This window comes from Camelus ferus, chromosome 5 (assembly GCF_009834535.1).
Source record: "Camelus ferus isolate YT-003-E chromosome 5, BCGSAC_Cfer_1.0, whole genome shotgun sequence".
In the NCBI taxonomy this organism is placed as follows: domain Eukaryota; kingdom Metazoa; phylum Chordata; class Mammalia; order Artiodactyla; family Camelidae; genus Camelus; species Camelus ferus.
Window position 1 is genome coordinate 77,893,731 of NC_045700.1, and position 21,380 is coordinate 77,915,110.

Genomic DNA, 21,380 nt, shown 5'->3' on the forward strand with positions numbered 1-21,380 from the left:
CTGATTCATTTGGTATAGAGATTCAGTACCTTAATGCTTTCATTGATTCGATTTACCAACCAGGAAAACAACCTGCTGTAGAGGTTTTTAGCCAGAGCATCACGGGCATAATAAGCCTATTAAAAAGAAAAGGCAAAGCTCAATAACCACAATTACCACAATGCTTAATTTCAATAAATTAATGAAGATTTAAAAAAAATCTTTTATTTGATATATATGATAGTGGATATATTACATGAAAGCTCTTTTATTTCAAATCTCTTTCAGAGCATTTCTATTGTACTCTGGATGAACAGTTAGGCCATTAAGAAAATCGGGCAAATTGTTTATACCCGGTTATTACACTTCTTCGTATCCCAGAAAACTAGTTCTAAATATTGCTAGGTTTTCTCCACAAAGATATCCATCTCAATGTTATGGAACAGAGAAAAACCACAGCAATTTAGAAGTCCAACAACAGGGGCATAGTAAAATAAGTAAGTAAGCACCCACTGGAAGGGAAGTTACAGTCATTTTGAATGATCATTAAGAAAATTAGATAATGAAATGAAAAAGTTATGTTTTGTGAAAATAAAAAACTTATAGATTTAATATAGTGACAACTATTGTTTCTTAAACCACTACATTTAGGAAACTCAAAGGAAATATATTAAAATGGTTTTGACTGATCTGTAAATATTCTTCTTCATTCGACCTTCTGAGCATTTAAAAAAATCTTTCATAATAAGCAGTATAACATGTTGTTGGATAACACTTCGTATAATAAAAATAAAACCCTTTTATTTGCTTATCTATTTGTTTGAAAGCTGTTCACAGCTACTCGACAAAGAGGCAGAAGACACTTATGTCTCTCTGACCTTGACTAACAATACAAAGGCCAGAGAAAGTTGGGTTTGGTTGGAAAAACCTAACTACCCTTAAACATATGGGCGCCGAGTGGGCAGTAAGTAATGTTTGATACCAGTGCTCGGGGAGGCGGGAAGCCCAGAGATGGGCGGCAGCAGCCCAAGAAGAAACGGGCCCCAGGGAAGGAAAGCTGGAGGTTTTGCTGCTGTTTTTAACACTCTGGCCATATGTGTGTGTGTTTCATTGTTTATAAGTAGAAAGTTGGGTATTAAAGTAAATCATTACATCGTTATTTTTTAATAAAGAACACAATTTATTAGATTATGTAAAAATTCTTTCTCTGCAATTCTTCCTAAATGAAGAGTAAAAACTTCTCTCCTGGAAATGCACTGCTGCTGGAAAGAGAGTACCTTTTCCCTTTAACTGATACCTCCATGCTAATCCCAGAATTTCTCCCTAGGTCTCAGGCAGCTACTCCAGTGAGGGTTAGAAAATTCACCTAGAAGTTGGCAAAAAATAAAGCCTACTATTCATGGGGTGGGAGGTGCGGTGCTGGGAGGAGAAGTAATAATTCCACAGCAAAAAATGTATGTAAAATGCTGACACAAAGAAAGAAACCTTAATTTAAATGAATGCCCTTTCTTTAATACCCTTTCTTCTTCTATTTTTTATTCTCTTAAAATAGGTAATGTAAGTGCCTGGCACATAGTAAGTCTATAGGTGTATTTATAATTATGATTTTTGAAGTATCCTCTTCCTCTATGACTGCCTCGTGAGCCTGTATAATTCATCCTTAACCCTTTCTCCTTTCTTCTTATACATTCAAGTTATCTCCAAACACTACTCATTTGTAAACAGACCCTATTTCATCATCACATCATCCAGCTTCCTTTATTCTATGCCATCTACTTTCAGCAAACCACCATTTCAGTATGCAGTTGAACTAACAGTGACAACTTATTCTGGTAAACTGCTCTATAGTTTTTAAAGTGTATCCACAGCCAGAATTAACCTTCTTTGTTTCCTTCAAACAAATACTTAGGCCAGGAGTCTCAAATTCAGATGCTTCCAGGGACTGCATGATAGAAACGATCGGGAAGCAGTGGGATCTGAGGGGGCTGGAAGATGCCGGCCAGGTTAAAGGCATTCAAATTCAAAAATTAAAAAGTAAGCCAACAAAACAAAACAAACATTAAAAACTACCCTTTCCTCAAATATTCATCAAAAAAAATATGCCCATTGAGCTGTATCTGGCCCCAGGTCCTGTCAGTGTGCGACCTGTAACTTCTCTTTCAATTTTTTTTAATGGGGAAGGTAATTAGGCTTATTTATTTTTTGAATGAAGGTACTGGGGATTGAACCCAGGACCCCGCGCATGCTAGGCATGCCCTCTACCACTCTGAGCTATACCCTCCCCCTACCCGTAACTTCTTGAGTCTGATTCAAGTCACCTAATTTCCACTATAATATCCTCCAAAGTAAGGGCATGAAGGTTTGCTCCATTTAAGGATCACTAACAAGGTGCGGAGGAATGAGAGAAGACACTGAGTGTGCTGACTCACCATCTCAGATTCTAAGCACAAATGAAAAGACTACGCATTTCTGCAGCTGCATGAGGCTCACCAAGAAGAATCCCAGGTGGGATGTACTTCAGTGATGACCAGGATCAGGCGTGACCCAGGCCAGCAGGATAAGTGGTGACACAGAGGGGCAGGGACATGGGGCCCATCCTCCGGGAGCTTACAGTGGAGCGTGGGAGCTCAAACCAGTGAGCCTAACAATTAGAGTGCAGGTTCCAAAGGAGTTTGCAGAAGAAAAAGGAGTTCAGAGACAGAGAATCAGAGGCCTGTGTGATCCAGGAAGGCTCCCTGGTTGAGGTGCTATTAGAGGACCATTTAGGTAGGCACGAGGAATCAGCAATGACGTGAGGGTGAGGGGCAAGCAGGAGCAAAAGCCCCAGGGAAAGATCAGTATGGCATTTAGAGCTCGCAGGGAATAAATGGAGACAAGCTGTGCAGATTCAGATTACAGAGGCCCCTGGAAGCCAAGGAGCGAGTATAAGGTAGACGCTGAATGAGAACTCTGTCTTGAGTCTCTATTATCTCAGTGTTAGCTGAATTATTATATCTGGGGAAAGATCTAAATGCCTGGGGAAAATGAGGCATAGGGCAATAAAGATGATAACAGGGCCCAGGAATTGAAGCTATGAGGAAAAGTTAATAAATCAAATCATGTCTCACAGCAATCAAAACCTTCTGGGCAGTAAGACTGGTAGAAACAAATACTCTAAACCCTACAATTAAAAAAAAAAAAAACTTGAAAAAGGAGCTGAATAATCAAAGATCTCAAGCCAAATTCTTTTACGCCAAAGGTTAAAAGAATGTGGAAAAGTTTTACCCAGTGATGCAAGGTGACCCAAGCTTATAAAAATAAGAGGCACCTGGGCCTGGTTTCTATAAAGGATGATTAAAAAGCATGAGTAAGGCACATAATAAAAACAGACCAAAAATATATATATGCTCCATATATACCCATATATATACTCCATATATTTATAGTCCACGTATATATCCCACATATATATGAAATATTCCTACAGGGCCTTCTGAAATAGACTTTCCTCATCGCACCACTTTCTACCTCACGGTCCCCACTCTGGCTATTGAAATGTTCTCCAAGCCTGATCCCTGGGTCGAACAGCAGCCGCAGCACCTCTGCACTTGCTAGAAATGCAAATTCTCCGGTCCTGCTGCAGACCTACTGAACCGAACGCTCTGCGCGCAAGGCTGAAAACTGTGTTTAAGAAGCCCTCCAGGTGATTCTGTTGCACCCTCCAGTCTGAGAATCCCTGCTGCAGACACTCCACTCTCTGACTCCAAACACGACCCTTCCAGCCACCCTGCTTTGAATCCTCTTCACATATCTAAAGCTACAGTCACACTTGATCAACCCTTTCCTGATCTGTACTCCAAACCTGGCTTCTCTCACTGTTTTCTTTTTGAAGTGCCCTTTCGCCCATTCTTTATACTTCTAAATCCTTCAAAGACTGGCTCAGAAACTGTCTTCTCCGGAAGTCCTCCTGAATCCCTTCTGTGTCTACTAATGGTCTACACGGGGCTTGTGCTGTACAGGCTCTCAGCAAATTTCTCCTGATGAAGTTAAGTCCCTTATCACCTGACTCTGAAAGAGTAAGACTGACTCGGACAGATGTGGTGGCAGAAGTAGTGACTTAGGAAGAAGGGCACACAACAGCCGTAGCTAGAAAAGGATTGTTACACATCGAACTACATACACACAAAGGTACAGCATTTCCACAGTCAAAATTGCTCACCTAAAATAAGAAATCAACACTGAAAGAAAGCTGAAGATGTGCAGGCGTTCCTGGGTTAGCTGGAGAGACTAGTTCAGAGCAGCAGAGAGACTAAACCCACTCTACCATCTTACAGATGCCTCAGGCTACTTGCAAGGAGAATGAGGATAGAGTTGGACAAAGTTGGCCTGGGTGGAAAAGTCCTGAATGAGTCATCTAACTCTAGCCCAGATCAGCAATGACTGGTGGGAAAATACCTACACCATGCAGCAAAGGGTTTCCATGGAAGGGGGCCCACAGGCTCCTAGGTATACATCTATCCATCCATCCATCCTTGAGCCAAAGGGGAGAAGATGTAAGCAACTAGGACTTGCTCAAAGACCTCACTGGCCTAAACGTGGAGGGAGGAGGGAACAGTAAGAACAGCAGGGAGGCCAGTTTGGCCATCTGACCACAAGTGGGCTTCTCCAAATCAATAAATGGCAATTCCATTCTCCTAGCTGCTTGGGTCAAAAATGTCAAGAGTCATCCTTGACTCTTCTCTTCCTTTCCTACCACACAGAGCAAACCATTGGCATATCTTCTTGCATCTGCTTTCAAAATATAACCAGGATGGGAGGGTATAACCCAAGTGGTTAGAGCACATGCTCAGCATGCACGAGGTTCTGGGTTCAATCCCCAGTACCTCCATTAAATAAATAAATAATTAAATAAACAAACAAACAAACCTAATTACCCCCCCAAACCCCCCCAAACAAAAAACCCCCATAAAATGAGTAAAATGCTAAAAAATTAAAAAATATATATATATAACCAGATGTCGCCACCATGGTTCCACTGCCACCACCTGGTTCAAAAGCCACCATCGTTTCTGGGTTAGCTCCCAACTGTGTGCTCCCCTGTGCTGTGAACTGAATGTGTGTGTACATCCCCACAGATCCACATGTGGAAGCCCTACTCCCTGGTGGGATGGTATTTGGAGGTGGGGCCTTTAGGAGGCAATCAGATGTAGATGTGGTCACGGGGATGGAGTCCCACGATGGGATTGGTACCCTTATAAGTGAATGAAGACACCAAAGTTCACTCTCACACTCCTGCTCTCAGTCTCCCTCTGTCTGCCATGTGAGGACACAGTAAGGAGGCAGCTCTCTGTAAACCAGGAAGGCGGCCCTCATCAGGAACTTGACTGTGCTGGCACCCTGACCTCAGACTTCTAGCCTCCAGAGCTGTGAGAAACAAATGTTTTTTATTTAAACCACCCAGTCTGTGGTGTTCTGTTATAATAGCCTAAGTGACCAAGACACCCCTCTGTCCCCCACACTCTGCTCTCCACGTTGCAGCCAGAGAGACCCCCTAGAGGACAAGGCAGATCAAACCACTAGTGCTCAAAACACTCCAGTCACTTCCCAGCTCACTCACCTTCTCTGCCCCCAACTCTACAGATCTCTCTTACTCGCTCTACTTTCTTCTCTTTGTCTGCACTTACCACCTGCTAGCTTCATATATACATTTATTGATTACATCTACTGCTTTGCCTGGCTGCTCCTGCCCAAACTTTAGGCTCCATGGGGGCAGGGATGTTTATCTGTCTGAATACGGCGTGACAGTTAAGGTAGAAGCCTGAACAATAAAATCTCTGTTCCCACTCATAGAAATAGCAGACATTAAAATGTCCCTTCTGGACATGACGTTTCACCCACCTGAGCCACATTCAGTGTAGTTGAAACCTTCTCTTGCTTGGCCTCAACCGTTCGGAAACTGAAGGCTCGTTCCAGAACTGACTGATCGATGCCGGTCAGCTCGCAAATTTCTTTCAACTCTGTTGCGGGGGGAAAGACACAACGGGTGACTACGTATCTGCTGCTAAGAATCACTTTCCAGGCTTAACGTTGTTCTTTCCAAATCACTTGCAAACTGAACAGTGTAAAATATGTAAATCAAAAGACTTCAAAGTGAGCTGCAAATATATTTCTGCCCAGTTTCACTAGAAAGTTTTTTCAACGCAATAAAAAGCCAGTTTTACTTTCTATATTAAAAACTGGGCAGAAGTTCAAAGCAAGCTTCGCTAAGTGGAGTCGGTTCTTCACGGACTTACCGTTTTTATCTTTGATCTTGCTCTCATCTAAGCCGTTCACTCGCGACTCGGGCTTGAACTCGATGTTCCCCAGCTTCAGCACCGCGGCCACCACCTCCAGGACCGACTCGGCCTCGTGGTCCATAAAACCCACAATCTGCATGGCATTCTGGAGGGGGAGGGGGAGAGCACCAGTTTACTTTCTGTAGTTCTTTATTACTTTTTAAAAATAAACTATGTAACAATTTGTTTCTGAAAAAAAAAAAACAAAAACAAAAAAATAACTACAACCAGAAAAAGAAAAAGTGTCCCAGGATAAACCTTCCAAAAAGCAAACCTATTAAGCGACCTGATGTAGCACCAATGTGGGGTTCTATCTTGTTCAGTGGTTTTAAGCTCTAGTTCAAGAAGCCCCGGGGTATTTCACAAGCTGTGGCAGAGCAGGGCACATGAAGAGGAAGATGGAAGGAGAGGAGGCTGAGAGGTGAGCCTGGGGTCCCACCCTGACTCTGACCACAGCAGCTCAGTGTGTCTTTTTTGATACTGGGGTTCTGCTGCTAGAAACAAAACCCAACAAAGAGCTTTCATAACTCCTATAAAAGACCCTCCTCATTTACTTTACGTATGAGAAAAACTGGTTTGCAAAGGTAAAGTGCCTGATTTGAGGGACTCTGGGTAACAAGGAACGTTCATCTAGTCATAAATTTTTACTGAGTGCCATTGTTCTGCCAGACAAAGCAGTTAGAGAACTGGTCCTGAACTCAAGTCTTACAAAGCAGTTAGAGAACTGGTCCTGAACTCAAGTCTTAATTAAAATCATTTCCAGGAATCAACAGGCTTCCATATGAAGATGTTTATATAATTTTCAAAAGTGACACTCTAAGAAATGCTTTCTGAGAATAGCTCAAGTTTTATATATAAATATATACATATAGATACACACACAACCATATAATACTGACTTGGTGACATAGCAATGGGAGTGCTGTAAGTTTTTTTCGTTCTGAAAAACTTCAAATAGAGCAGGAAAAAAACCCCATATCATTTTCACTTACCCTTAAAGCTGAACTGATGCTAATCTTGTTTTATCGACAGTCCAATCTATTCCCCACCCACCCCCAATCGCAGCTGTCTCATTTGGAAGTAAATAAGTTACCAGATCATGCCCTAGTAATTTTCCAAGTGCCACATAAACAAAGAACATACAATATAATTTTAAATGATTTACTTTCTAATGAACACAAATGCTAATCATTCTGGTTTAGTCATGATTTTTTGAAAACTATATAAAAACATGATGGTCTCAAAAATAGATTTGACTCAACATGATTGTAAGACAGTTTTCACACTTAGACATTACCTACTTTTAAAGCTTTGGCTACAAAAACGTTTGGAATTTCGGTACAATATTAAGAGTCAAACTTGAGATAATCTAAGAAAGCTCCTTTTGATAAAAAGTAAAATCACACGTTCCAGTGAAGAACAGCCTTCTCAATACTGCATGAGTTTTGAGCTAGTTAAAAAAAAAAATCAAACTAATAAAAATACAATACATTCTTATATAATTCTAAAACCTTAGGGAGCAAGAGTTATATGTCAAAGACAAGTTACCAACACTGATTGAACAATACAGTGTTGCCCATTTTAAAGAGTAATGAAAGGGTTACATCTTACCCTGACGGTTCTGAAGTTTGCTGCATCGTCCACTCCATTCACCCTGGCAGAGTCCAGACTCAGGTAGTTGTATCTGCTGAAATCCCGCTCAAGTTTAAGCTTACCTATCAAATCACACACACAAGTTGGTAAGTTACTTCAATAAATCTAATCATCTTTAATATCTCATTCCTTTAACCCTTCAGATAAAATGACTTTCATGTGATACACTGAATCAACAGAACAGAAGTTTATATTCAACTATCAGTCACAGCATTTTTCTAAAATCACCTTTATCACTGCTGTACATATTTCAAAACCTGCTTTTCAAACATTTATCGAGACAGGCCCTTTCCATATTTTGACTGATGATGCAAAATGTCCTCAACGTACCATTCCTTATAACATATGACGTCTGCCTAGTGATTCCCCCACTGTTGGACATTTGGATTTTCTCCAGTTTATAATAATAAATAAAGGGCAGTAAAAAATGTCTTCACACAAAAAGTTTTTTTAGATTCTTTTGAATTATTTCATTGGGATATATTCCAAAAAGTGGTGTGCCGGGCAGTGGGCTCTGATCATTTTATGACTTACTCTGCTTTGCCAACTAGTCCCCCAGGAAGGAGTCTTCACCCACAAACTCCAAGTAATCAGTACCTGACAACTCTGCCAGTTTTATCCTTTTTAATAACTTTTGCTAATATATGTGTAGTCATACTTCAGCGCCGTTTCAATTTACATTTGTTGATAATTAGTGAGAATGATGTCCGCCCCCAGTGTGTTGACTTTCCATAGCTCTTCTTGTTTGAACTATTTGTTCAAAACTCTTCACCACTTAGCTATTGACTACCAGATACTATCCTGATGAACTTACATTAATTCTCTAAAATATCCAAAGGTCAGATTTTTTTAACTCTCGTACTAGTTGCAAATGTCTTCCCACTATTTCTGAATCATTACAGAGCAATTTGTTTTTATATAATTGTATTCACCTCATGCTCCCTGTTCATTTCCTCTCCCCAAATGGAATAATTATATTCTTCCATTTTATTTTTTAAATGTGATGAGCCCCTCCCCCAATTTTTAGCTCTTTTAGCAAACCATCTGAGACGCGCCATGGTGTCTGGTGAGGCACGACAGAGACAGATGTCAAACAATGGCTGCGGCGCAACAGAAGCCTTCGTGTCCTTCACGGCAACCAGAACCACGGAAAAGCTTTAAGAAGGAAGGGGAAAAGCATACAGGATATTTCTGCTTTGGAGAACGCTGCAACGGTAAAAATTAAAACATGGAAACAAGGACTTACTAAGGAGTTCCTCAGAGGCACCAGAAAGCAGCTGATAGAACACATGGAAATTTCTTTCACCTCTTGGCTGCTTAACAACTCGAGATTTCTCTAAAAGATCTAAAGAGAAAAAGAACCAAATCATAGTATAGTATTAATTTTACTTTCAAATCCACCATGCTTCTTTCTTTTCCCCCTCACTTTCTTTTCCATTTTCGGTTACATATTAATAAAATAATAACAGAAGCTACATTTCAGTTACACTTTCAGGAAGAAGCACAACTAAAATTAAAGTCACCAAGTTAAACAAACCAGGTTCCTTCTGAGCAACAGTGAACATGCAGAAAAAGTTTAACAATACATTCAACAAGCTGATTAATACTCTCTTGGCTTTATATAACATATGATGACATTAAGTTCTTCAATGTGTAGCATTACAAATCTGTGCAAGGAAATGCAGCCATTCAGTGAGGAATTCACTTAATTATATTGATAGCAAGTTAACAGTTTTGATATCTTATTACATGCTAAGTGCTTTATAGACATTACCTCATTAAGTCCTACCTGTCATTTTGTAAGGTATGACTTTTCAGATGAAAATACTGACAGTCCAAGAGTTTAAGAAGGATTTGAAATCAGGTCCCCTGACCCAAGTGAGACCCCATCATATATCCACGTGCCCTGCTACCTGGGATAAGTGAGGCCAACTTTCTTGATACCCTGAAGTTTTAAAGAATGAAAGGAGAGGAGTCTCATTTATAGAAATGGGGTTATTTGACCAGGAAAGAAGGGAAGGATTAAGCAAGCCGACCAGAAAGGCACTGCGGCGGTACACAGGGGAAGGTCCAGTACAACAGCAGAGAACGTCCCTGCCTGGAGTCCTGCTTATGACTGACCAGTGATATAAAAGAGTCTGGATTCTGTGGGTAAAGCCAAATTTCGTTATAAAATGCTGAATCAGTGATCCCACTATTGAACACTAGTTCTAGAGAACAGACATTATCCAAAAAAAAGAGCAAGAGAGAGGACGGTGTGCAATTTCACAGTGGATCGTCACTGAACGTCTTAATCTGTGTTTCTGGAATCCACACCAGCATGTGAAGAGCAGTGTAGGTAGAGTTAAAGAGTGTAGATTTGAGGGTGAGAAGGCCTCGGGTGCTCCAAATACAGAAGGCCATTTGTAAGAATGAAGAGATGGGTTGCAAGGACACACAAAATTAAGCTGACAGAAAGTGAACAAAAATATGTAAATACAAAAATTATCAGGAACAGGATGCTACGTGATTTTCATTCTCATCTCCAGCTCTCACTTGACTTGGATGACAGCCAACGCCCTCAAATCATAGATGGAGAATAATGAAGATTTCATATTCAGCCAAAAAAAGAAAGAAGACAGGCAATGAAGAGTACAAGTGAGACAAAATTTAGAAAAGGATCGTATAATATTCATCTTCTCTGAGAACTGAACGTTTCAATCAATTAATAAATACTGACATCCAGAGCAGAAGACAGAACAAACAAGTAAGTATAAAAGTTCAGTATGACTGTACTTATCATGGACCAAGTTCCTACGGGGTCCCAGGGGGACCAGCACAGTCTTAGAAGAACGAACCCACAGGGCATGGGCAGACTCTTCATTGAAAAGCTAATCCTTACCGGAAATTCCTCAAGCCTAGGAGAAAGTAACTCGACTACATGAAAAATATAAACAAATGATTCAGCCTGGAGACCTTCTTTGTCTTGTCCTATACTTGTCACACATGCTCCCAATTACTCCCATCACCCAAACAGGAGCAGCAGTTCTGTCCAAGGGGGGACGCCAACACCCTTAAGAGAACGCAGCAGGTAAGGGTGAGAAAGACAGAATGACCAGGTGTCCTTCACCTGTCAAAGCCCACAGACTCAGGCTCTCCCCACAGCACCCTGCCCTCACCTCACAGGGCCACCTTAATAACGACGAGAAACAATTTTTTGGTGACTGATCCAGGCACACTCTGACAAGCAGTGCTTGTCTTCTTTCCTTTTTTTGGCTAAATATGAAATCTTCATGGTACTCCAAGACATGAAATAAAGCCAACGCACGTGACACAGCCACACTGTGCAACCGCAACACAGCAGCCAGCCTAACGTTTGGCACTTTTTGGAGAAACACTCACACACAATGGGGAGTTTAGAAACAGCAACGGCTGTGAGATTCAGCTGATAACAGTCACCAAGTTAGAGAATAATTTTTGCTTGTACAGTGTGGAAAGAAATGCTGGCCAAGGTACTCCTTGAACCACGTGCACTGATATGATCAGTGATCATTATCAAATTCAAGTATGAACACAGTGCAACGTGTGTTTAAAAGGAAAAGTGTAGGGGGAAGTACAAGGGAACTGTCGCTGACCTTCCCCTCTGCATTCATTGCTTTTCATTTGTTATCATGTTCTACCCTCAACACCTCCTCTGAGGTGTTGGTTTCATAATCCCCATTTTGTAGAAAATGAGGCTCCCATCACACTGTTACGAAGCAATAGAGCCAGAGAGCAAAGCTTTAGGGGACTGAGGTATTGTGCTTATGGTCTTTGTAACGTTCCAGCAAAAAGAAGGCTAAGTCCATAAACACTTGGAAAGGCTGAGGCTGTACCCTTTACATAAAACATATGACTTCACGAACTAAGCAACTCAATCACAAAATAAGGAGCCTTTCATTACAAAGCAATTGAGGGTTTCACCACCTAAAACGCTTCATCAATTACCTCAGAGCCTCCTATTTCTTTATGACTTAGAAGCTTGTAAGTTATAAGCTTCTAGGCAGAAAAGTAATCAGGAAAAATGTTTGCCCCCAGATAATTTACTAGTGTTTAAAACCACTCCCTAATCTATTTTCTAATGTGCATGCACTGACATAATCTAACAGCATGAAGCCATATCAAATAATTACCCAAATTACAGAACATAAATTCAATTCACTATAAGGACTTGCCACCTGAACAATTCAATTTATTGAAATCTGCCCCTGAATTAAGGCAAAGCAAAACCCTGGCACAACATTCTCTTCTGCTTTACATGCTTCTACCACCACTGACTGAGCCTCTGCTAACAAGACTTAATAAAAAGGAGGACAGGATATATAACGGAAAAGAATATGTATGTATATGTAAAACTGAATCACTTTGTTATATACCTGAGACTAACATTGTCATCAACTACATTTCAATAAAAAAACTTTTTAAATGATAAAATATTTCATGGCCCTATCAGCTTTTTAAATCAGTTACAGTTTGAACTGTAAATAATAAATTTAAAAATAAAAGAGTACAGGATGTGCCAGATATTTAGTAGAGAAGAGATTAAGAGTTTCCATATATTCCAGTGCAGGTACATTCCCCTCTCATGACATACATTTAAGTTCCTATTAAGCTCAATAAAATTTAAGTTTTAAGGGGAGAGATAAACCCATTAAGCCATTCTAAAGGGGAAAACCAGTGAGCAGGGACAGAGAAACTCTGGAATCAGAACTTCCCCACTGACTCCACCCTGACACTGCCACCTGACTAGTAACAGAGGCAGACCATCATTCAGGGGCTTTCTTAGTTTTGACTAATTACCAGCTACTCCATGACATGTGCATGCCTGTGCACATCACAGGACAACCTCCTTGTGGCACAAGATGTGAAAGAGTAAAATGCCCAGGTCTGCATCTGCTGGAGAAGGAAGACTTGCAACAAGCCAAGGAATAAAAGAACAAGTAGTGGTTTGGAAGGGGAAGAAAAACATACTACTTTGAAACATGGCAGATAAAGGATTAGACAGCAATGATCAAAGTTTCTTTATTTTATGTATAATCTCCCTTCCTGAAAAAAAAGAAAGAAAAGAAAAGAAATGATCCAAGTTCTTGATTAAAGCTCATAAAAGAATCAACTTTGTCTTAGTTTTGCCAGTAAGGCCAGAATGCCAATAAAAGCCCACAATGCAGACACAATTGGCCCTGCTCCTCTCCATTGCTCAGATACACAAGATAAAAGAAGTGTTTGAGTGGCACTGGCATTGCTCACGGGCTGGCGGTCTGCTGGCAGCTGGCTGGCCTGCGATGCCCTCAACTCATGTCTGGGTGGTTCATTCCGTGCATCTCTCATCATCCAGCAGGCAAGCCTTGATACAGAACCAATTTTCAAGTTTCTCCTTGTGTCATACTAGCGAATTATTCCATGACCAAAACAAATCTCATGGCCAACCCTTGAGTCACTGAGACAGGGGACTACCCAAGAGTGTGGACACAAGCTAAGAAACTACTGTGGCCACTTCTGAAAACCATCGGTCAGCTTTAAGCTGCTTAAAATTAAGTGGTCATAAATTCTTTTGACACTCTTCCCATTGGGAGGTGGAATCTACACCCCCCACCCCTGAAACAGAGGACGCCTGTGCTTACTTTGACTTTGCGTACAGCGGCAGTGCCACTGTACGATTTCCCAGGCTTCTTCCTGGTCCTCTTGGAGCACCTGCTGCCAGGATGCTCCCTCCTGGAACACTCCCTCTCAGGACCCAGCCGCCCCACCTAGAGAAGCCCAGACCACAGCAGACTACATGTAGATGACTCTAGTTAACAGTTCGAGCTGAGCTCAGCCCTTGCATCATCCCAGCCCCGGAGCCTGACATGTGAGTGACAAAGCCTCTAGAGGACTCCAACCTCCACTCACACAAATCACCCCCAACCACTGGAGTCTTCCCAGCTGAGGCCCCGTATGTTGTGGAGACAAGACAGCCCTGCTGATCAGGCTCCACCTGAATTTCTGACCCACAGAATCCAAGAGCTACAAATAAAAAGGCTGTCGTTTTACTCCACTGTGTTTGGGGTGGTTTATTGGGCAGTAATGATAACAGGACCACACACCAATTTCAAAATTCACTTTTCCTTCATCACTCACAAGGTCATATTACTTCTTTCAAGCGAAACAAAGAAGTCAGCAACAGACGAAGCCTGATGACCAATAACTTTGTTGGCCTTTCTGGGATTTAGAAAAAGGTTTTTAAAATAACTAGCATAGACTATTCAGATGAAATTATCCAACAGAGAAGTTTTATTACTCAATAAATTTCTCTATGTCAAACTGTACTTGAACATTAGGCAGGTACTGATGTGACTATTAATTAGTTAATTCAACAAATATATATATTAGATGTCAGGCACTATTCTAGCTGTTGTCATTCAACAATGAACCATACAAACTAAGTCTGTCACTGCAGGGCATATAATTGGCTAGGGGCTAGAGACAATAAACAGAGATGTATACAATAATGAAAAGACGCAAACATCTGTTGAGTGCTTACTATGGGCCAGGCACGGTCACAAGGGCTTCAGACGTTAAGAAATTATTTACAACTCATCACAACCCTATGACACTAGGACTATTATTCCCACTTCAAAGATAAAGAAATGGAAGAACAGAGAATTAGGTAACTTGCTATCTTTTTGTTCAGACGGAAACCACATGATTAATCACTGAGAGCTGCATAAGTAGGCTCATGGATATGCCCCAAATAATAAAGCAGGAGAAGGTAGGGCCTGCCTAGACTTAACCAATTCCACCCCTATCTCCAGCATTTACTGAGCACCTACTGCGTGTCAGGTATCACACCACGCTCTTGCTACACTACCATGAATAGGATGGCCATGTGACATGTGACATCTCTCCCGTCCTTGCAGTCTTCTCAGGCATATGCACACTTGAAATCTTAAGACTTTCTCATAGTATACATCTCTCTGCTGTTCTTCTTTTAGGGGATAAAGATAAATCCTTTGAGACTTGTTCCACATCTTCTCCACAGTCCAACCTGCCATTTAGTGTCACAACTCTAACAGTGTCTGTAACTATTAATAAAAGCAACAGTGTCCAAACGTTTCAAGTTCATAACACTAGAGCCAAAATCCTCAAATATAAATCCTGTGAACTTTCTGAGACCAACGAGGAGAAAAATTACATCAGCCAAACATCTGGATATGCTTCCATATTTTATCTCCTCTACTTCAATAATGCCTGCCATTTTGTTTTTGTAACATCTCTCTCCTAATGAGACTAACCTCAGAGATAGGCAGCTGTCAGGTTGTGACAGAAAAGCTGGGTTGGTCTAACAAGATAACTCACAAGTCTAGGAATGTGAAGGAGAGGCTGGGCTGGGCTTACAAGATAACTCACAAATCTAAGTATCGGAATGCTGATCTGAGTTCTGCTGGACTAACTTGTAAATCTAAGTTAATTAGTGTTGGTTTGCTGTTCATGTTTTTTTGCTAGCCAGCTGGGTTTTCAAAGATACATACCTGGCTTTGGAATGTTGGTTTGCTGCCTCCCTGCCTCCACTTTTGTGATAATGATGCTGCTAAAGCTGTTCCATGCCTATTGGCTGAATACCCCAAGCTTGTACTTCACCCTATAAAACCTCGTGCGCACGTCTTGGAGGTGCTCAGAGCTTCGGAGCAGAAGCCCCTCTGAGCCTGCCAGCATAATACATCTGAGTACTCCAGCCCTCTGAGTGGTGCTTGTTTCTTGGCTGGCCTGTCGTTTCCGTAACAAAGTGAGTTCAACACTTAAGTTTCACAGCAAACCTCTCTTTGGAAAAGAGAGTAAGCTACTAGGTTTTCTTTTCTACTTCCTGGGGACACAATGGGCTCGAGTGATCCTGTGACTTTTTCAAGGTAATAATTACAGTCAATGATGACCTGTGCTTTTACATGGCGGCTGCTGGAAAAGGAGGCAAAACAGACTTCCTACAAAATGGTAAAACTTTTCTTCTTTTCTAGGCTACAGGAAGCTAACTTTTGGTGGCTTGGAGAGAACAAGGGTGGGTTTACCCGTTGCTTTATACCCCCTTAAGCCAGCAGGCAGCAGCTCCCAGCGGCCACCTATGAGTCAGTCTTCTATCCATAGGGGGTGAAATTTCCTGCTCTCACCACTAATGTATTCCTTTCCTTTCCAAAGCAAAGGATACTCTCAAATACCAGGGTGTTCCCACTACCACAAACTTCAATATAATTTCATTGTGGGAACAAACGGTAACAAATACCATATGAAACCCATTCATGGTGATATATTAATCTTCACTGGAAATGAACTGAGTGTTGACTATTTATTCTCCATGGATACTGCAAGAATTAGGGGCAGGAAGACATTTCTGTTTGAAACCTAAAACTTCAAAATGTAAAACTAAAACCTAAGCCATTTTCTAATACGTATAAAAAAGCCGTACTTAAATATTTTCCTAGTAATAATTGATTCACTCCTAAATGTTCTATAATAAAAATAGGTTTATCCTCATTTAAAAAAACAGTGTACTATTCAACTAACAAATAGAGTTAATTTCTCTTGTAAAAAGTGCTAAAGATTTATAAATACCTTTCAGAATAAAAGCTAATCTTCTCTTAAAATGATGGTCTTAAAACTGAGGCACCCCTTTCCCCATCCAGCTCTCATCAGCTGCCTGTATGTGAAGGGAGCTTGCCTAACAAGCACGGCAGAGTTGGAAGCATTTGCTCTTGGTGGCATCATATATGGTTTGCAGGAGTACTTCTGCTTCCTTACTGGACATTTAAAACCAGTTAACATAAGGAACACCATCCTAGCCAATTTCATTTTTACAAATATGGATAATCCCAATGCATGGCTCACAAAGTAAAAGGGAAAACTATTAAACTATTTAAAAACTATAGACGGTAGAAATGGGAAGAACCATGGAATTCATCCAGTTCAATCTCACCGTTTCCAAGATGAAACTCTAGCCCCAGTTGTTTACTCTATGAATCGTGCCCAAATTACAGAAAACACTAGCTTTCCAATGGCATTCCTCTGGTTCTAGAGTTTGTAGGACGATCTCAGGGGCCACCTGAGGGTCTAGGTGTTCTGGCTACTCATGTCCTGTTTAACCAGATCAGTCCTTGTTTTATCTGTTTCATAGTTGCAATAAAATTTCATGTGGAGAAGGAATGCCACCACTATAACAAATCTAATGAGCAGCGCTTTGGATACCTGAGTCAATCTGTCATTTCTTAATCTGGTACAAATCTGGACTTTTTCATTCTAACAATCCCAATAGCATCACAGGGCGGTGAGGACGCTGGGGTTGCAGGGGGTTTGGTAGTGCAGTGCTCCAAAAAGCAAGAGGGTAACCAGGCCTCGGCTCCAAATGGAGGTCCATGAACCCTGAGTTGTCATCTAACACTCTGCAAACTAGTCACCTCTGAAATCAACATAGCAGAGACATGGGGGCAGGGCCACATGTCCTGCATCTCCAGAACACTGGTGACGGGGCCTCATTTGCAACAGAGACTAACCATTGGGCCCGTGTGAGAAAACTCTGGGCCTGGGCTATCAAGCAGAACTCACCTGGTTTTGTTCATTTTGTTCACCTTTGACAGAGAGCATCTCACTTCTACAATCAGAAATCATGACTAAAGGAAGCTAAGAAATCTGTTTCTACCTAACAGGCGTATCGTATTTCAATTATCTAACTACACTAGAAGACAAACAACATTTCTCACCGCAAAATCTGAAGCACAGGTTTTTCTCATTTTATTGGATTAACAATTACTCTAAAAGTTACTAAAATCAATTATTTATATTTTGTTTTTAATCACAGAGAAATTTTGTTACAGAAAATAGCCATTGGAGAATCTTTTTATTATTGGATTGGCTTGAAGATGTAGAGAATATAAAATACATTTTGGCTTATACTTATTTCTTTAGCAGATTTTTAAAAAGTTTTTCAAAAGTAAAGACTTTAAGTGATCTTTTAAAAAGATTTAGAAATTAAATTATATTATAAAACAACCTGCAAAGCATAGGTTAAAAATCTAAGTATAAGAATAGGAAATGTATTCTTATACCTATCTCTTGAAGATTCAAATATTTAAAATATTCTATTATAAATACATGTTTTACTATCCTGAACTTCTTCAGAAAGATTCAAGCAAAATACTCACAGTTACTTATCACTCCTCCTAGCGGATCGCCTTTAAAATCAAATTCAATATCCATATATTTGCCCTGCCAAAGAAACATTTTGTGAGTTTCCAAGTGCACCTCAAAATAATCAGTCAGTTTATCTTTTTAAAGCATAGCATACTAAACCTGTTACACATGTGTTTAAATGTGATTAAGAAAGACATACTTTAAGTAATCGTGACTTAAAACAAAATGCCTCCCTAAATAATTCATACTAAATACCCCATTAGCTTGAAGTGAACATATCCCGTTGCTCATTCAAGAATAGATCTTCCCAGCCATCATGCAATTTTTCCATTTTAGATGTGTTTCAAGACTCTCAAGGGTGTGTGTATTCAATTCAAGAATAACAACCAGAAAGGGGGATGGTATCCCTCTGTAGAGCACATGCTTAGCATGCATGAGGTCCTGGGTTCAACCCCCAGTACCTCCTTTAAAAAATTAAACCTAATTACCTCCCCACACCCCCTGCCAAAAAAAGAATGAAAAACCAGAAAAATAAGTATTTCTTGCATATGCACTAGCTGGGAATATAAATTATTTCATTTTCATAGACTAAGTATGTTTAAAACCATGGCTAGAAATTCCAAACATACTGGACAGTGGATTAAATAGAATACATCAAATTCTGTTCTTCCTATCTACTCAAATCAAATGCATGATTATGTGGTGTGACCAACTCAGAATCAAAGGCTGATCATTATTACTCTCTTTGACTTTTGATCTAGACTATACAGCAATACATAACCCATGTTCATATCACACTTTATAAATGTTACCTTATACACACAGAAACACACACAGTCTCATACCGTGCTTTTTAGAGAACTGGTCCATCACTGTCTAGTTAAAGAGTAACAAGTGTAACAGAACAAACCTGACAGCTGTTTTTTGTTTGGAAAAGGGTGTGTTGATCTAATAAGTATTTTTTGATTTTGTTTCCAGTTCTGCTTTAGTCACATCAATAATTCTCCCAGAGAATTACTTTAATTCTTTCTATTTTCAAAATACTGGTGAGGGAGAAGCAGCACAATCACATGGCACACAAACAAGAGTGCAATTTGCAACTTTTTATTAACTTCTTCATTGTCCTGGGTCATCTGACCTTTTTAAGTCTTCACTTACTCAGTAAACAACTGTCTATCAAGCATTTCCTGGATACTAACGTAGGCCCAAGGGAAAGCAAAGCACAGCTCCTGCCCTCAAGGAACTTACAGTCTGGGGGGAATTGAGACATAAATAGGACATAAAGGTGTACTGCGATGCCTCCCACAGAGGGTCATGGGGCTGTGCACAAAGAAGAAGGGACTGGGGGCGGGGGGAGCCGTAAGTCTGCCCTAGCTTAAATGCAAAGAAAGTGTCAGGAGACGTCAGGCAGGCAAGGAGGAAGGAGCAGGCACCCACGAGGATGGTCAGGGAATTCGGAGCCCAACATGACATCACTTTTCTCCCCTGACAGCAAAGCTGTTTCATTAAAGGTCCCTCAGCAAGGAAGCCACGATCACACTTGCGTCTTCACAGGATCACTCTGGCTAGTGTTGAATGGACTGGAAAGGATCTATCTGATGTAGCCAACAGAGGTGGCAGCAATAGGAGAGAAATGTTGGTGGCTCTCAGCAAGAGTAGCAGAAGAGACAAGTAAGCAGAGCTGAGAGCTGTGCCGAGAGTCACAATGACGGGCTGTGGCTGGACACAGAAGGTAAGAAAGGAGGAGGGTCAAGACTTTAAAAGGCCGGGTTTGTGGCAAGCAACTGAGTGGACAGTGATGCTCTCTCCACGATAGGAGGGGATGCTGGAGGCGAAGCAGCTATGGAGGAGAAAGAAGGAGTAACTTAACGAGAATCAGAAGGTGACCATACGAGAGGGGATGCTTTTGATGGAAGCTGGTCCCTGGACGTAGGAGGTCCCTGAGACAGGATCTGCTGCACAGGTGGGATCACCCTGAGCCCAGAGTGTACATACTGACAGAGGGACCAGTGAGGCGCCAAGACGCAGGCTAGCTGGGTTTGAGGGCTTGGAGGATGCTGGTTTCTGTGAAGTGGGCACAATGGCATCAGCTGAGGGAAGAGGACAGGACATCTGGAGAGAGTCGAATACACGCTACAGAGAAGGGAAAAGGAGAACTGGGGACTTGGTTGACACTCATCCTAATGACTCCCCAAAGGCTTGGTTCTGTCACAAGCCTACTCAGAAATAACCAGTGGCCCCTCACTGCCCACAAAACAAAGTCTGAGACACTGAACCTGCTACTCCAGGCCCTTCAGTTGGGGCCCAGACTCCTCTCTCCAGCCCTTTGGCCCCTGGCTCCATTCACAGACCCTCCAGTCTAGCCATGAAGCCTGGCAAATACAGGTCCACGCTGGCTTCTCCCCTCGGCCCCCTCATGCTGTCCTGCCAGCTCTTGCTGCTCGCCATCTGATTTTGGCTCCTTAAGTCTCACCGGCCCACTCGGGACCAATGTCCTGCCCCAGACGCCTCCAGCTTCTCTCTTCTGAACTTCCATCACACGTCGTCTCGACTTCTCATGGAGAACTTACCAGTTTACGTGTTGTGTTATAATTATTTTTAGACATGCCCATTTTTCCTGACTAGTCTATAAGCTCCTTAAAAATAGGTAATTGCTCATCAAGAAGTTTTCTAAGTGTCCACAATGGCGCCAGGCCTGCTCCAGCTCCCAGGGCCACCTCAGGGAATAAGAGGCTGGGAAGCTCCTTTCCACAGTGCCTACTGTCTAGGGGCAATGACGATGCAAACCGTGCAGGAGAGCCCCGTAACTCCAGAGGCTGATGAATGCCTAAGAAGCAGAGACAGGATGAAGTCGCAGAGCTGACGAAAGGCATCATGGAAGTGACATGGGAGGTGAGCTCTAAATGATGCAAGACGCCAGCCACACAAAGATCTGGGGATGGGGCACATTATGCAGAAGGACCAGCAACGCAAAGGCCTAAGCCCGGGAGGCACTCAGGACGCTGGACAGTCACAAAGGCTTGTGTGGCTGCAGCCCAGTGAGCCAGGCGAGGGCAGGCTGGGAGCTCACACAGGGAGGCTCGGGGAGCCTGGACTGTATTCCAGGTGCAAGGGGGACCACTGAGGCTGTCAGCCGGCAGGGGATGGCAGTTTGTAAAGATCACTCCGGCGACTCGTGGGGAAAGGGCTGTGGGCTGCAAGAGGACACACCAGGAAACCTAAATTTAAGTATGTTTCAACAACAGTTTTCAAACCGGTGAATAA

The 21,380-nt window shown here is 41.6% G+C and overlaps 1 protein-coding gene across 5 annotated transcripts in view; it reads right to left on the minus strand.

Annotated features, from left to right (window-relative positions):
• MYO1B (myosin IB) overlaps positions 1–21,380 on the minus strand; it is a 167,714-nt gene that overhangs the window by 50,363 nt on the left and 95,971 nt on the right. For all 5 annotated transcript variants that reach the window (XM_032480150.1, XM_032480152.1, XM_032480151.1 and 2 more), the window contains exons 7-12: positions 18,128–18,191; positions 9,193–9,291; positions 7,905–8,008; positions 6,252–6,399; positions 5,857–5,975; positions 30–116 (exon numbers count right to left, since the gene is read on the minus strand). In XM_032480150.1, coding sequence (XP_032336041.1) covers positions 30–116; positions 5,857–5,975; positions 6,252–6,399; positions 7,905–8,008; positions 9,193–9,291; positions 18,128–18,191 — 621 coding nt within the window. The remainder of the gene's footprint in view (positions 1–29; positions 117–5,856; positions 5,976–6,251; positions 6,400–7,904; positions 8,009–9,192; positions 9,292–18,127; positions 18,192–21,380) is intronic.